The sequence below is a fragment of the Helianthus annuus genome, chromosome 11, assembly GCF_002127325.2.
Source record: "Helianthus annuus cultivar XRQ/B chromosome 11, HanXRQr2.0-SUNRISE, whole genome shotgun sequence".
NCBI lineage: Eukaryota > Viridiplantae > Streptophyta > Magnoliopsida > Asterales > Asteraceae > Helianthus > Helianthus annuus.
Window position 1 is genome coordinate 120,999,620 of NC_035443.2, and position 18,079 is coordinate 121,017,698.

Below are 18,079 nucleotides of genomic sequence, written 5' to 3' on the forward strand. Positions count from 1 at the left end.
ATCAAACAAAAACCATAAAACCATAAAAAATGGGCTCCGACCGCGTCTAGATATATCCATTATCGCCCATTACTGCATCCTAAACCTTCGCTGCATCATCACCACCTTTACCAGCTGCCTACTCTGCATGATCCTTAACCCCACTGCTCCCAACTCCATCAGCTACTGCCTCCTCAGCTTCATCCTAATCATCCAGCTCAGCCAGCCTTTGCTTCCAAGCCTCTTGATCCCATCCAGCTTTTTCAAAGGCAGGATCCTCAGCCTCCTTAGCCATTTGCAGCTTGATCTTCATCATGGTGACAGTAGCAGAGTGCTTAGCCCCTTCCATGACTTCAGCCTTCTCTTGCTGGGCTGTGATTTGAGCCAAGACTAGTTCCTTCTGCACTAGGTTTACCTCTTTTTCAAGGGATGATATCTTCTTATCTTTGGCAAGGAACATCTGCTGGAAGTCCAGGTTTTTCTGCTCAGCTTCGGCCAGATGGTGATCAAGGAGCATTTGGATCTCGGCAAATTTCTGCACAAAAAGTTAACAATCAGGATCCCATATCCTTAGAAAGAAAACTTCAGATTTAAGGATCCAGGATCCTTACCTCGGAGACGTATTCCTCAAACTGGTGTTGAATGAGAGGGAGGCCTTCAGTGGGCTCAACAATCTTTCTCTTCTTGGCACCCTTGCCCCTTGTGCTCATGCTCCTAGGGTTCGGGATGCTTGGGCTTGCAGCCAACTCCTTTTTGAGAGACCTTGAGGAGGTGTATTCATTGAGATCACTTACACTGAACCTGGAAGCAGACTTTGAGGATTTTCCGGTGCCTACAACCATAATAAGCAGATACGTATTCATATTTTTATCAAATATTTATATCTATATATATATGTATACATGTGTGGATACTTACTTGACATGGTGGATGAAACTTCTACTGGATCCTTTGATTTTGGTGGATAGGTTCTGATTGCAGGGTCAAGCTTCCAAAAAGCTTCAATCCTCTCTTGGGTGGCAGGTGATTCTTGAATATGTGACAGAGTTATTGCTGCAAAGACAAAAATAAAGGATCAGTTATCCTCAAAAGAAAAGAAAAATTCTTACCGCATATCCTAATCTAAGGATCCTATATCCTACCATCGGTGTTCCACTTTTTGGGAAATAGTTTCCCGCCTGGAACATAATCCCTCCTCACAAAGAAGAATTGATTCCTCCAGTTAGTGTCGTTTTTGGTGGCTTTTAAGATCGGGTGAAGCTGATCAGGTTTGGATTTGAAAAGGTATTGGTATGAACTATGACTCACAAGATTGTACAACTGACTCAATTCAGACATCCCTATGTCGATGCCCTCTTGCTCAACTATGTGCTCAAGTGTGTATAGGATCCTCCACACCATTGGCATGGCTTATATGTAGCATAAGCCAGTAAGTGTGAAGAATCCCTGTGTGAGAGTAGGGAAATGGTAGGTGAATCCAATCAGAAAAGGGGTTGCTGGAAAAGTGATCCATGTGTCCAAGACATAGTCACTTTTGGTAGAGGAGTCGAAGGGCCTGAATATTGTGCCATCGGGGAAACAGGGGCGTAACCGATCAATATCAGGGTCTGTGAATCGACATAGCTCCATTGAAGGGTTAAACCTTGACTCTTCAATGGCCTGTTGTGATCAGGGTTTTTGGCAGGTGAGGATCGAAGGGTCATCTTCGCCATGAATGCTTGGAGAATAGAGGATTAGAGAAGAGAAGATCAAAGAAAAGGGAGAAGAGAATACCTGCTTGGATCTTCGGATGAGGATTTAAAGGAGAGAAGTCTTGAATTTAAATGCAATTTGGTCCTTATCTCTGATCCTATATATAATGATTGTTGTTGTAGGTGGTCACTGTTGATGACATCAGCCTGTAACGGCTATATCTCTTACTAACGGCTAGTCCGAGTTTCGTTCAAACATGACTATCTAATTCGATATCAATTAGTCATGTTCGGGAGCAATTTTTAGGGATAGAATTTCATAGCCTATGGATCACGGATCCTCAAGTGTAGCATGGATCACGGATCCTCAGTTCAGTTTGAATTAAGGATCCTCAGGAGACGCTGCGGGGATAAGGATCCAGGATCCTCATTATTATTCTAACTTAACAATTGTTTCCATCACTTTTTGGCTTGTTTTGCAGCTATGTTTCGAAGAAGACTTATTCCATGCGAGATTCCAGGGGAATATGCTCTGCATTTTTAACATGTGCACGAGCTAGTTACCGTTAGTGGTGATCGTGGGTGATGGGCAGATTTTTCAGATAGTTAGTTAGGATATTTTTAGCTAAGATTAAAGGGGTATTGAGCTTAATTTTAGAAACACTTTTTGCACTATGGTTTACGTACAACACTTCTGCTACTCTCTCTTTCGAACACACACATTAGAACTCATTGTATCAAGCTCAATAATTCTGAAGTTGTAAACTTGTTTGATTAATATACTTGATAGTGATAATTTTCACTATCCGACGTTTTTTTATGCCGGAGATCATTCATTGATCAAGGGCTTTTTCCTCGTATAAATCCTCGTGTTCATCGTTTATTTCATTCATACATTGTTCATACATTTGATCATCTAATCAAGCATCACACCTCACAAAATCGGATTTGGTTGCATTATCCTTGTGTGATTTTTGACCAAAACACCAATATTCAAAATGCACATGTGCATCATTAGGTATAACCTTGATATAACGTATTTTGGTACAAAAAGTTTGTGATTTTGAATGGAGAAGTAGGCCAATATACATGTTTTTTGGTTAGTTATATCTAGTGGTTGATGGTTTTGTTATAGTTGTCAATTTATGATGTAATATGTTGATTGGAATTGGATGGTAGAAATGGTGTTTACATACATGTAATAAAGTGAAAATATTGGTAATGGTATTGTATTATGGATGGTATGAGGTAATGGTATTGTATTATCGATGGTAGGTGGTAATGGTAGTGTATTATGGATGGTATGATAGATGAAAGGGAAAGTGTATTCAAAGTAGTGTACCAAAACACCTTATTTCATGTTGATACATATAGATGCACATGTGCATTTCTAATATTGGTAATGTAAAAAGTGTTGGTGCATTTATGTCTATCGCCTCCGTCAATTCGAGCCGTAGCGAGAAACTGATCTAACTAGCCTTTTATTGTTATAGTAGATAGAAAAGGGCAAGGTGGCACTATTGTAAATAAGGAAAGTCTCCTTATATCCTTTGCCTATAAATAGAACCCTTAGGGTTAGCTTTAGGAACTTTTGAAGACTTTTGCCATTTTGGAGATTGGAGAGCTTGGATCCTAGAGAGAGAAAGTCTAGAGAGAGAAAGTGCTTAAGGTGATTCACGTTTCTTGTACATTTTTACATCATTCTATAGAATCACATTTATATTACGTTCTCGTGTGTTCGGTCATGTTCGTGTACGGATTCCGCACGTTACACGAGTCGGTTTGCAATCGTTTCGGAGTCAAAACCGGTCCTACAAGTGGTATCAGAGCAGGAGCTCGATTGCACTGATCAATCACACAAATTCGCATAGAAATTCATCAGATTCAGATAAAAAATCGAATCAGATTTGCTCAATTTCTTCATCTTTTTCATTTTGTCACGTTTATTACTGAAAATCGCCAAATTAAACAAGATTTTACTGTTAAAAATTGCTGATTTTTGGATATGTTGTGCGAAAACATTTGATCTACAAGCCTACAAATTTTTAGATCTTAAAACTTTTGCCATTTTGGAGATTAGAGAGCTCTAGTGTTAGAGAGAGAAGCTAGAGAAAGAAAGTACTCCAAGGTGATTCACGGTGCTTTGTAATTGTCGTACGATCAATAGAATCACATTTATAGTACGGTCGTGTGTTCGGTCACGTTCGTGTACGGATTCCGCACGTCACACATTCGGTTCGCAATCATTTCAGAGTCTAAAACCGGTCCTACAAGTCTCACAAACGGCTTAGAATTAAGTTCTGAAATTTTATGGTTCGAATATGCTAACTGTTACTGTTGTTGTTCTAGATGTTCACCAATCGGATGACCACCCGATCGGGCGGTAATCCGATTCAAGTCCCACTTGATTCATTTCACTGCAATTCATTAAAGATGTTGACTTTGTTGACTGTCACCCTATTCACTGAAACTTTGACCATTGTTGACCTACCAGATCGGATTACCACCCGATCGGGCGGCAATACGATTCAAAGACATCCCACCTGATTCATTTCATTTCTTTAAATTTTGACTTTTGTTGACCCACCCGATCAGGTCACAATTTGATTTAAGGGATTTTATTTGTTCAAAGGTTTAAGGTGCAACGAATCGAGTGGCAATCCGAGTGAGTTGCCACCCGATCCTAATCATTTCGTTTGTTTGGGATATAGGTGACGATCAAGTATTGGATACCCGCTCGAGCGAGTTTCCACCCTATCCAGAGACACTCCCACCCGATCGAGTTACATCCCACCCGATCGAGTTATACCCTGTCCGATCAAGTAGCACACATACTACCCGATCGGGCCACCTTGTCCATCCACTCGGGTTGCAAAGAGTCATCCACTCGGGCAGCATTTATTCCATCCGATTGGGCGACTCAGTTCAATCCGTTCAGGCCAGCATCTGGCCCATCCGATCCATTTGATTAGGGCCATCCGATTAAGTGTCATTACTCATCCAATCAAGTCACATTATCTGATCCGACTCAGTATTATCTAATTTCTTGTTTTTAACTTATTGTTTGTGTGATTTGTATTCAGGTGATTTACATGGTGCTCTTGATTCAAGGAGATAAAATCATGGCTGAAATGAAAGTGAGAACGAAAGAAGAAATTCTGAAAGAGAAGACCGAAAGAGAAATATTCTTTGCAGGGTGCAGGATTGATAAAATGCACGAAGAGTATGAAGAAGCTGTAAGCAATAAAAGATGGGACAAGAAGAAAGAATGTTATGTCAACAAAAATGGTGAACCTGTTGTTCACAAGAAGGATATAGTCCATGATGAAGTTCTTGCAGTAATTCCTCTATCCGGTGAATACTACTCAAATGTTGAAAAAGATAAAACTTATATGAAAAAGGTGGATAAAATCATTAGAAATGCCATGACATCAAGTTTGAGGAAGAGGGATGAAGAGAGAATGAAGAAAAATGTTGAAGAGTTAGTGGTTGATTTAAAGAAGGTTGCTGAGATAGTCAAAGTTGAAGCTGTTAAAGAGGAAGATGTGAAGACAGCTGAGGAAGAGAAAGAAAAGAAAGACGAAGCAGTTGGTGAAGAAGCTGTTACTAAAGAACAGCAGGTGAGTGAAGAAGAAATGAAGAAGAAAGAGGTAGAAGAAGTAAAGATGGAAAGTTCGGTTGAAATGGATGATGATGTTGGTGATGACGCTAGTGTTGGTGAAGAAAAAGAAAAAGATGTTGATCAGACAAAGAAAGCAGAGAACGCCGAGGTGCCAATCACTAAGGTAAAATCTGATTCTGAAATCTTAAGCGAAACTGTTGAACAGTGCAAGAAATGCATGGAAACATGCAGAGCTTGTACTGAAAAAGATGAACAATTCAGAACAAGAGATATTGAATTTAATAAAATCGAAGAAGTTTTAAAAAATAAATGCAAAGAAATGTTAGAAAATGAAAAAGTTTTGAAAGATAATGACGAAAAGCTCACACAAAAATGCAACAATTTAGAAAAAGAAAATGAAATTTTGAGAGATAAGGTTTCGAAAATGACAGAAGAATGTGTTCAAAAAGAAAATGCATGTTAAGAAATGAAAAAGGTGTATGATTCAATAAAGTTGGCTTACCACATTACAAAACAATCATATGAAGATGTAAAGAGTCAAATGAAACTTGTTCAATCTAGATTGAGATACTGTTCTGAAACAACTTGTGACAACTAGCACCAAACCGGTAATTTCCGTACACTTTAATTATTATTTAATGACTGCAATTATGTGCTTAAAAATCAACATTGTCTGATTACATACTATACAAGTGAATTCATGCACGTTTTATACTACAAGAATTACTTTATGATAGCGTTGCGTCAGAAATACTAGTAAACTCACCGGTAAGTCACATTGTGTCAACAAATCTAAAGAAAGCAGTCAGACAAAAGAATTGGGGCCGAGGTGTAGGTCCAACGACAAGAATATATTAAAATCCAAGAATACATACAAGGGTTAACACATAGATTTTCCGGAAGCTAAAATACGCACTAAAAAGCACCCGAAGCACACTTTAAATGCTGAATTTCACATATTTCAGCAAAATTCAGCATTATAACAAGATTTTACCATGCAAAAACATGATTAAATGGTCCAGAATACTTTCTTAAGTGTCGGGAATTGAAAGTATCACAAAAGAGGACATAAAGGACACTAAACGGTGCAATTTAGCACTTTAACAAACCGCTATCTAACCGAACAACCGGACATTACCCGGAACACAAAAATATTGCTAGAAGCATTGTTCTTATTTTTCTGAGATAGTTATGGTTCCCGAACACTTAAACATACTACATAATGCAAGAAATACATTAAGCACTAGACTTAACACTTAACCTTCAATTATTTACCTACACTTACCAATAAATTACATTTAACCCCTCTTTCCCTGTCTACGGCCCAAGAGGGGGCCCCACTCCAAATCCTCACTCAATCTTCCTAGATCTCCATTTGATATTGCTTAGATTTAGATTAGATTGTGCATGTACTTGAGGAGACACTTAACCCATTGGTTAATAACATTGTGATTATAAGTAAACCACTTCATCTTTCATTCTCATCACCAACACCTCCCTCATACTCTCTCCCTCACCTCTCGGCCGACCTCCTCCCACACACCCCCACCATCATCAAACTTGTTTCGTCCATTTCAAGATTATCACAAGGTGTGAGGTGCAAGATTAGAAGGCTTGGTGCTTGCGGATTATCAAGGATCCCCTTTGTTTGCTTTTATCCACGACATTTTCAACCTTGTTCTTCCCTAGCTTTAAGCTAGTTGTAAGATTCTTGAACACCCTTTTTTACTTAACATTTTAGTGGTTAAAAGTTATTGTTTGATGATTAACACAAGAACACTAAAGAACATACACTTGAATCTTGAAACATAAGATGAAACATGATGTAATATTGTTAGAATGATGTTGTTTTGAATGTGTTGATGATTGCTTGTTGATTTCTTGATAATATGATATTGATCATCATATTGAACTTGTTAGATTACGATTAAGAACATGATTTAACAAGTTAGGAGATGATTATGTCTCTACATAAAATAGTCATCTTCTAATAAAGACATGAACTTGAAAACAAAATGATTTATTGAAAAGTAATAAACAAAATGAGCTAGTAAACTTATAAATCCAAGTTTAAAATATGATTTTTAAAGGATCTTGGTTTTTACTTAAACCTACACTATTTTTATTTGGAAAACAAGTGTATAAACACTTATGAAACAAGAAAAATACAAAAGAAATATTTTTAAGAAAATCATCTTACAAGTTGTAAATGACTAAATCCTTCAAGAATGAGATTTATAAACAAACAACCATGTTTTTAAGGGTAACTAAACCTACTAAATAACATGGTAAGTTACTACAAGTTTTTACAAAAACTTCAAGTTCATGATGTAGTGAAATTACATGATTTTGACACTTGGAAAGTGTTGAATAAATTGATTATTGATTGTGATGATTTAAAAGAAAATAAACACATGTTTTGAAAACATGGGAAACCTCCATTTTTAGGGGAAATCATGTCAAAATTTTTATAAATTTTGACACTTAGAAAAATATAAGTTTTTGAGAAACTTATTCCCTAAAAATGTATCTAAAAATATTTACCAAGGTTTCCCTAATTTTTGTGTTAAGAAATGATGATTTCTTCAAGACTAAAATTAATATTAAGTATGTATATTTTTGAGAAAAATATATATATTTATTGATCACCAAAATTTTGTGCCAAGTGTATGTAGTATGTATTACATGTAATAGTGTATTAGGACTTGAAAATACACCAAATACCCCTAAGGAGTAAAAATACAAAAAATACACATACAACATGCTTAGACAAATACAAGAGAATATATTTATGAAAATATATTACTTGATAGAATAGATAACTTGGACAAGTTATGTACGTAAAATAAGATTTAGACAAAATACATAACTCGGGTGAAAAATACAAGATACTTATATTTATTTTTGAGAAAATAATATAAGCAAGATACATAATTAAAAATATAAATTATTTTTAACACAAGAACAAATACATAAAAGATGGTGACTTGTACTTGTGCGATACAAGTCTAGTGACTAACGTTAATAAAACACGTTTAGGTCATGACGCTAGATAAGCAAAAACCAGTGAAGTTTACGGGGCAAGGATCGCAAAGTTGTGAGTTCATGCTCCCCCTTTTCTTTTAACTATTTTCAGTTTTATAACTTCGGGGGTGAAATACATGTTACAAATGTTACAATGTTTACAAATGGTATGATGGATACAAGAATTGAGGAATGATACGAGAAATCATGTCACGAATAGGGTACCATAAGCACCATTAATCGTGTACATACTAAGACCGTAGAACAAAAGGTTAGATCTAATGGGTTTTCGGGCAGCCACACTCTTGGTGAAAACTAGTTCCGAGTAGTGCTTTTGTGTCTCAGTCATGAATCGACAACTAGAAAAATGCCTATGGTTTGGATGCTTCCTATGTCGTGTCACATGTTAATGGCCTTGCAACCCATTAACAACTTGATACATACAGAAATACTTGATTTATACAAGATACATACCTTGTTTTTCATACAAAGTATACAAACGTTCAATACAAGAACTGCATGAATTCACACCAACATTATGTTGACGTTTTTCCAAAAACTCACATGTATTTCAGGTAACTAAAGTGGATGTGCGCGGGGTCTTACTCATGCTCTTGGATGTCGTTTATGTTTATCGTTGAATAAAGTTGTAAACTTTTCAGACAATATGTTGTCTCGTGATGTAAACACTTAAACTATGATTTCAGTTATGTATTGTTTTGGCATTTGAAGTTATTTTTATGAGCATGTAGTATGTTTACCAATCGTATGCAATGAAAACCTTTCATGATCACACCTCGTACTTCCGCCTTAGAAAGGGGTGTGACAGATTGGTATCAGAGCTGCGATTGTAGTGAACCAGGATTCCTTCCCGAGTCTAGTCTACAATCTCTAGGATCCTTTCACGAAAACAATTTTTCAAAAAGTTTTCATTGCATAAAACTTTCCGCGACATCCACTACCTGAAACTGTTTACAAGAGTCAAGAAAAGACACTACGAGACTTAGGGTGCACTGGGGTAGCACTTGTCTGTGATTACGAATTACTTGCAATTATGCGTGATAATATACTAGAAGTAGAATGTCACAGGTATACGTGACTTCTTCTGAAAACAGTGACCTACCTGAAGGAAGAAATACGAGGATGAAACGAACTGTGCGGACTGTGCAAGGAGTTACGTAATTATGGATGCATACATAATTATGGAATTCAGTGCACAGAAACCACAACAAGTCTTGTCACGTATAGATTTCCTCAGTACAAGAAAAGGTCAAACGTGAACACCCTTCCCCCAGCCTATTAAATATTCTTTTGGAGTAATGACTTAGGGTATAAAGACAAGAACCACCAATGTGAATATCTTATGACACAACAGTAATTACCTATTTATGCATGCTTGTTGCTATATGAATTGATACGTTTGGCGGATTGTTTGACGTCACTTAAGTGGTATATGCCTGTATGTATGTACTGCTACTAACTCGTATGACGATATCAAACAAATGTCTAACCCTATTGTGTTGTGTTCTGTCAGAACATGGCACCCAGAAGAGCTGTGAACGCTCATGATTAACCTCCTCCTCCCCCACTGCCAAGGACTGCTGAAGAGCTAAACGCCCTACTGGAAGAAAGGATCTTCGTAGCTATTGCCCAGTACGAGGCGAACCGTACTGAACACAGTGGAAGACCAAGCAATGCAAGACAAAATGGGAATGGAGATTCGGCTAGAGGAAATGCAGCTCAGGGCTGCACTTTCAAGCAGTTTCTCGACTGCAAACCCCTGAACTATGATAGCACTGGAGGTGCAGTTGCTTATGTACGATGCCACTATCCGTATGAGCAAGTGTACCGCGGACCAGCAAGTCACTTTTGCTACTAGGTTATTTGTTGATGAAGCTTTGACTTGGTGGAATTTGTAAGTCCAAACTCTAGGTGATGATGGTGCGTATGGCAGGTCTTGGGATGAACTGAAGGAGAAAATGAGAGAAAAGTATTGCTTTCGTGCTGAACTCCAAAGGTTGGAGACGGAGTTCTGGCACTTGACCATGGAAGGTGCTGACATTACTGGTTATACTCGAAGGTTCCACGATCTGTCAAGAGTGACCCCCTACATGGTGACTCCCGAATTTAAGCGCATTGAACGCTACATTTGGGGATTGGCCTCGGAATTTCGCAGCATGGTAACTTCGGCCAAACCCGTAACAATCACTGAGACTGTGACTCTGGCTGTCAGCCTTACTGAAGATGCTGTTCGAATGAAGAAGTTATCGTTGAACCCAACAGAAAAGACTGAGACGCATGCTGAGTCATCCGGTGACAAGAAAAGGAAACATGCAAACCTGAATCAAGCAACCCGCAGCAACAACAAAGGTTCAAACAACAAGAAGCGTAACACTAACCCGCCTCAGGAGGCGAAAACTCTTCCAACCATGAATGACGCTCTTGCCAAAAGATACCTGGGCACTCTGCCCATTTGCAATAATTGCAAGCGTCATCACGAACGGGTTTGTCGCATTCCAAAATGCGACAAGTGTGGAAAGCTGGGTCACCACACTGAGGATTGTTGGGGAAAAGGAAAGAACGGGAATGGAAACCGCAACAGTGTCGGTAATAGAAATGGTGGAAATGGCAATGGTGCTGGTAACAAGAATGGCAACGGAAATGGGTAGAACCAAATGTGCTTCAGTTGTGGAAGCAAGGATCATTTCATGAAAGACTGCCCGAAGGGAAGCAATGCTCAGGCTCGAGCATTTGTGATTGGAGCAAGGAACGCACGCGAGGACCCTAATGTGGTCACCGGTATGTTTCTCGTTAACAATCACTTTGTATCCATATTATTTGACACCGGTGTCGATTATAGCTTCATATCTGTGGAATTTAAACGTATGCTTGGGATAGAATCTAGTAGATTAGAAATTCCTTATTCCATAGAACTAGCCAATGGTAAACTCGTTGAATCAGGCGAAGTTGTTAGAGGCTACTCATTAGAACTTGGTGAACGAAATTTTATCATCGATCTCTTACCTATTCAATTGGGTAGCTTCGATGTAGTGGTCGGAATGGACTGGTTGTCCAAGAACAAAGCTGAAGTTATTTGTCACGAGAAAATCATTCGCATCCCTCTGGTGAATGATGAAACTCTCATCGTACATGGAGAAAGACGAGACGCGCCTCTACGAATCATCAGTTGTATGAAGGCATAGAAGTGCTTAAAGAAAGGATGTGTTGCTTTCCTAGCGCACGTTGTAGACAAGAAAGCTGAGGAGCCGAAACTAGAAGACATTCCTACGGTGAAGGAATTCCCTGATGTTTTTCCCGAAGATCTGCCAGGATTACCTCCGCAACGACAAGTCGAATTCCATATAGACTTGGTTCCCGGAGCCGCTCCTGTAGCCAAGGCACCCTATCGGCTTGCACCATCTGAAATGCAAGAATTATCTACACAACTCCAGGAGTTGTTGGATAAAGGATTCATAAGGCCAAGCTTCTCGCCCTGGGGAGCTCCAGTATTGTTCGTGAAAAAGAAGGATGGAACACTGCGGATGTGTATCGATTACAGAGAACTGAACAAGCTCACTATCAAGAATCGGTATCCACTACCAAGGATTGATGACTTATTTGATCAGTTGCAAGGATCAAGCTACTATTCCAAGATCGATCTTCAATCTGGATACCATCAGTTAAGGATACAAGAGGAAAGCATACCAAAGACTGCATTCCGAACACGTTATGGGCATTATGAATTCCTTGTGATGCCATTCGGACTGACGAACGCACCAGTGGTATTTATGGATCTGATGAACCGCGTTTGTAAACCATATCTCAATAAATTCATGATTGTATTTATCGATGATATCCTGATTTACTCGCGAACGAGAGAAGAGCACGAACAACACCTCAGAACCATTTTGGAACTACTGAAGAAAGAGAAACTTTATGCGAAATTCTCAAAGTGCGAATTCTGGATTCGCGAAGTACAGTTTCTTGGCCGCGTTGTGAAAAAGAAGGGCATTCATGTAGACCCATCCAAGATTGAAGCAATAAAGAATTGGGAAGCCCCCAAAACCCCAACTGAAGTTTGACAATTTTTGAGCTTAGCAGGCTATTACCGACGGTTTATTGAGAATTTCTCAAAGATAGCTCAACCATTGACAACCCTTACGTAGAAAGACAAGAAGTACGGCTGGGGTGACAAGCAGGAAGAAGCCTTCCAGCTACTTAAAAATAAGCTATGCGATGCATCAATACTTTCATTACCAGAAGGTACTGAAGACTTCGTGGTATACTGTGACGCTTCACGACAAGGTTTGGGTTGCGTGCTCATGCAACGCCAGACAGTCATCGCTTATGCTTCAAGACAATTGAAGGTACATGAAAGAAACTATACCACTCACGACATGGAACTCGGGGTGGTGGTATTCGCCTTGAAGATTTGGTGACACTATTTATATGGTACACGATTTGATCAGAAGGAATTAAACATGCGTCAATGACGATGGGTCGAACTGCTGAACGATTATGACTGTGAGATTAAGTACCATCCTGGAAAGGCAAATGTTGTAGCAGACGCACTAAGTCGAAAAGAAAGGGTTAAGACCCTAAGGGTTCGAGCATTAAAATGACTATTCAAACGAACCTCACTGCACGCATTCGTGACGCACAACAATAAGCCCTTAAGGGAGAAAACCGTAAATCTGAATACCTCCGGGGTATGTTGAAATATATGGTGCCAAATGAAGAGGGAACCTTATACTTTAAGAAGTGTATTTGGGTTCCGCTCTATGGCGGTATACGAGAAGTCATCCTTGATGAAGCGCACAAGTCGAGATACTCGATCCACCCAGGATCGGACAAATGTATCAATACTTAAAGGAATATTATTGGTGGCCGAGACTCAATAGCGACGTTGCTGTTTATGTCAGAAAGTGCCTAACCTGTGCTAAGGTTAAGGCTGAATGTCAGAAACCGTCCGGCCTACTATAACAACCAGAGATACCCATGTGGAAGTGGGAGCAAATCTCGATGGACTTCATAACGAAATTACCAAAGACCCTGAGAGGGCACGACATGATATGGGTAATAGTTTATCGATTAACAAAATCTGCGCATTTCCTACCGATCCGAGAAAAGGATGGCACTGGAAAGCTTGCTGAGATATACTTAAAGGAAATCGTGGTACGTCATGGAGTGCCAATCTCAATTATTTCAGACAGAGATGGACGCTTTGTCTCAAAAATCTGGCAATCCTTTTAGGAAGCCTTTGGATCTCAGCTAGACCTAAGCACGGCCTTCCATCCGCAAACAGACGGTCAGAGCGAACGGACCATACAAACATTAGAAGATATGCTTCGCGCATGTGTCATGGACCTAGGCGGCAGCTGGGATACTCATCTACCTTTAGTTGAGTTTTCCTACAATAACAGTTATCATACAAGTATAAAAGCCGCACCGTTCGAAGCTCTGTATGGCCGCAAGTGCCGCTCGCCCTTATGTTGTGCAGACGCTGGAGACAAACGTATTATTGGTCCTGAACTTGTACAAGAGACAACCGACAAGATTATGCAGATCCGAGAGCGCATTAAGGCGGCTCGAGATCGACAAAAGAGCTACGCTGATCGAAGACGAAAACCATTAGAATTCGAGGTGGGAGACAAAGTTTTGCTAAAGGTCTCACCTTGGAAGGGCGTAGTAAGATTCGGAAAAAGTGGGAAGTTGAATCTCCGATACATCGGACCATTCAAGATTTCGGAAAGAATTGGTACCGTGGCATACAAGTTGGAATTACCGGAAGAACTTAATGGAGTACATGATACGTTCCATGTATCCAACCACAAGAAGAGTCTAACACAAGAAAACGTGATCATCCCTGCGGATGAAGTACATATTGATGACGCCCTCTGATTTACAGAACAACCCGTTGAGGTTACCGACTGGAAAGTCAACAAGACCAGGAGGAGCAGTGTGAAACTTGTCAAAGTACGTTGGAACTCTAAGCATGGACCTGAGTACATGTGGGAACGTGAAGACCAGTTTAAAGAAAAGTACCCCCACCTGTTCAAGAAGACTCCTGCGAGAGTTAGTTCAGCCTGAATTTCGGGACGAAATTCTTTTAACGGGGGGAGACTGTGACAACTGGCACCAAACCGGTAATTTCCGTACACTTTAATTATTATTTAATGACTGCAATTATGTGCTTAAAAATCAACATTGTCTGATTACATACTATACAAGTGAAATCATGCACGTTTTATACTACAAGAATTAGGTGCTGTTTGTTTTTTCTGCAGGAAAAGGTCTGCAGTCTGCGGACCACATCTGCAGGCATCTGCAGGAGAAGAGGTGGACCAAAGGTCTGCAGTCTGCAAGAAGAAGAGGGTTTGTTTTTTTCTACATAAACCTCTTCACACACACATTACACACATAACACACACACACACACACACACCAGACTATTCTCTCTCTGCTTTCACCACCGCCACCACTACACCACCGCCACCACTGTCACCACTACACCACCGCCACCACCACCACCGTCACCACTACACCACAGCCACCGCCGTCACCACTACACCGCCACCACCGTCACCACTACACCACAGCCACCACCGCCACCACCACACCACCGCCAAATCTATGAAGTTTGTTGATAGCAGGAGAGAATTAAGTGATCCTGGATATATTCATATTATTATATTTTAGACCCAGGATCTTGATTAAAATTTTTGAGAGCCAGGTCACGATTCCTGGACAATCAAAAACGCTTTCACTGTTGAAATATTTTAGCATAAGCTGAGAAAGCCAGGTTTTCAATCCTGAATGTTCAAAATGTTTGCTTATAAATATTTGAGAATTGCAGATGAAAGTACTAGACTATGATCCCGATAGCCGAGCCTAAGGGGGAGTCTGAAGACGAGCTCAACGCAAGGGGGAGCGTGCTTTCAAGGAGTCAGGTAACTATCCTGAAAGAGCTTGTAACCGGAAATCCAGGTGTCGATCCCAAAAGCACGAAAGCTTGACGAAAGGGGGAGCCTGAAGAAAGAGTCTACTGAAAGGGGGAGCTGAAGCTGAAGACAGATCCACGGGGATTCTGTTCAAGCAATAGGGAGTCTATGTTGCTGAAGACGTGTTAAAGCTTCAAAAAGACTCAGAGAGAGAGAGAGAAAGACAAGACGCTACGAGATCGACTGCGGCAATATCCAAGTGGAAGTCTGTTAGTGCATTTATGTCTATCGCCTACGTCAATTCGAGCCATAGCGAGAAACTGATCTAACTAGCCTTTTATTGTTATATTAGATAGAAAAGGGCAAGGTGGCATTATTGTAAATAAGGAAAGTCTCCTTATATCCTTTGCCTATAAATAGAACCCTTAGGGTTAGCTTTAGGAACTTTTGAAGACTTTTGCCATTTTAGAGATTGGAGAGCTTGGATCCTAGAGAGAGAAAGTGCTTAAGATGATTCACGTTTCTTGTACATTTTCACATCATTCTATAGAATCACGTTTATAGTACGTTCTCGTGTGTTCGGTCACGTTCGTGTACGGATTCCGCACGTTACACGAGTCGGTTCGCAATCGTTTCAGAGTCAAAACCGGTCCTACAAAAAGTATTGTATTACACATGGTAGTGTAAATAAAAGTGCAATTGTCTAATATTGGTAACGAATTACGGAATTTGTCAAAGAAATGACAAAAATGCACATGTGCATGTTTGTGTATTATGGATGGAATGATAGATGAAAGAGAAAGTAGTGTACCAACACACCTTATTTCATGTTGATACATATAGATGCACATGTGCATTTATTATTTTGTTAACATAAAAAGTAGTGTATTACACGTGGTAGTGTAAATGAAAGTGCAATTTTCTAATATTTGTAATGAATTACGGAATTTGTCAAACAAATGATACAAATGCATATGTGCATGGATAACTGTGACTCGAATTTCTTTTTTTTTGAATTTTTTATTATAAACGAAATATAGCGATTTTTCCAAAAAAATAGTAAAAAAAATTTGTTTTTGGGGGGTTTTTAGATTTTTTTAGGTATTACTGTTTGTGTTCACACTGGTTCTCGCGGTTCTCACAATAAAGGGTGGTTCCTAACGGATCCTTCTCATATATATATATATATATATATATATATATATATATATATATATATATATATATATATATATATATATAGGGTAAGGTTCATGCGAGAACCACCCTTATTGCGAGAACCGCGAGAACCAATGTGAACACAAAATAAAATCTAAAAAAAATCAAAAAAGCACTCAAAAATTTTTTTTTATTTTTTTTAATATTTTTTAACAAAAAATCGCTATATTTCGTTCCATAAAAAAAAAAAAAAAAAAAAAACTTTTTTTTTTCGAGTAACAGTTATCCATGCACATGTGCATATGTATCATTACTTCAACAAATTCGGTAATACATTATCAGGAATAGACAATTGCACTTTAATTTACAATACCATTAGTAATACACTACTTTTTACATTACCAATATTCAAAATGCACATGTGCATAATTAGGTATAACCATGATATAACGTGTTTTGATACAAAAAGTTTGTGATTTTGAATGGAGAAGTAGACCCATATACATGTTTTTTGGTTAGTTATATCTAGTGGTTAATGGTTTGGTGATAGTTGTCAATTTTTATGTAATATGTTGATTGGATGGTATAAATGGTGTTTACATACATGTAATAAAGTGAAAATATTGTTAATGGTATTGTATTATGGATGGTAGGAGGTAATGGTATTGTATTATGGATGGTAGGAGGTAATGGTAGTGTATTATGGATGGTATGATAGATGAAAGGGAAAGTGTATTCAAAGTGGTGTACCAAAACACCTTATTTCATGTTGATACATATAATGCACATGTGCATTTCTAATATTGGTAATGTAAAAAGTAGTGTATTACATATGGTAGTGTAAATGAAAGTGCAATTGTCTAATATATGTAATGAATTATGGAATTTGTCAAAGAAATGACAGAAATGCACATGTGCATGCTTGTGTATTATGGATGGAATGATAGATGAAAGAGAAAGTAGTGTACCAAAACACCTTATTTCCTGTTGATACATATAGATGCACATGTGCATTTCTAACATTGGTAATGTAAAAGATAGTGTATTACACGTAGTAGTGTAAATGAAAGTGCAATTGACTATTATTTGTAATGAATTACAGAATTTGACAAAGAAACGACACATATGCACATGTGCATGGATAACTGTTACTCGAAATTTTTTTTTTTTTTTTGAAATTTTTTTTTATTTTTTTTTATTAACAAAATATAGCGATTTTTTCAAAAAAAATAGTAAAAAAATAAAAAAAAAAATTTTTGGGTGTTTTTTAGATTTTTTTAGGAATTACTGTTTGTGTTCACACTGGTTCTCGCGGTTCTCGCAATAAGGGGTGGTTCCTAACGGATCTTTGTCCTATATATATATATATATATATATATATATATATATATATATAGGGTTAGGTTATCGTACAAGAGCCCTTATCCTACATTACGTACGCGATCATCTCAGCCGTCAGATCTTCATCCCACATTGAATTCGCATGTTGGTTTTTTAACATGCGATTTCATCAAAATTACCACATGCGAAATTCATCAAAATTATCACATGCGATTTCATCCATGCTAAACGTATTGTACGTTAAGGGATATTGTATTTTACACTTTCACTATATATATATATATATATATAGGTATGGGATTAGGAGAGAACGATGAAAAGTG

General features: G+C 38.4%; 1 protein-coding gene across 1 annotated transcript; it reads left to right on the forward strand.

The window, feature by feature from the left end:
• Positions 1-1,633: 1,633 nt before the first annotated feature.
• Positions 1,634-7,236, forward strand: LOC110925444 (DNA ligase 1-like). Its single transcript, XM_022169399.1, has 4 exons — positions 1,634-1,663; positions 4,754-5,071; positions 5,174-5,455; positions 7,213-7,236. The coding sequence occupies exons 1-4, from the start codon at positions 1,634-1,636 to the stop codon at positions 7,234-7,236; spliced, it is 654 nt and encodes a 217-aa protein (XP_022025091.1).
• The last annotated feature ends 10,843 nt before the right edge of the window (positions 7,237-18,079 follow it).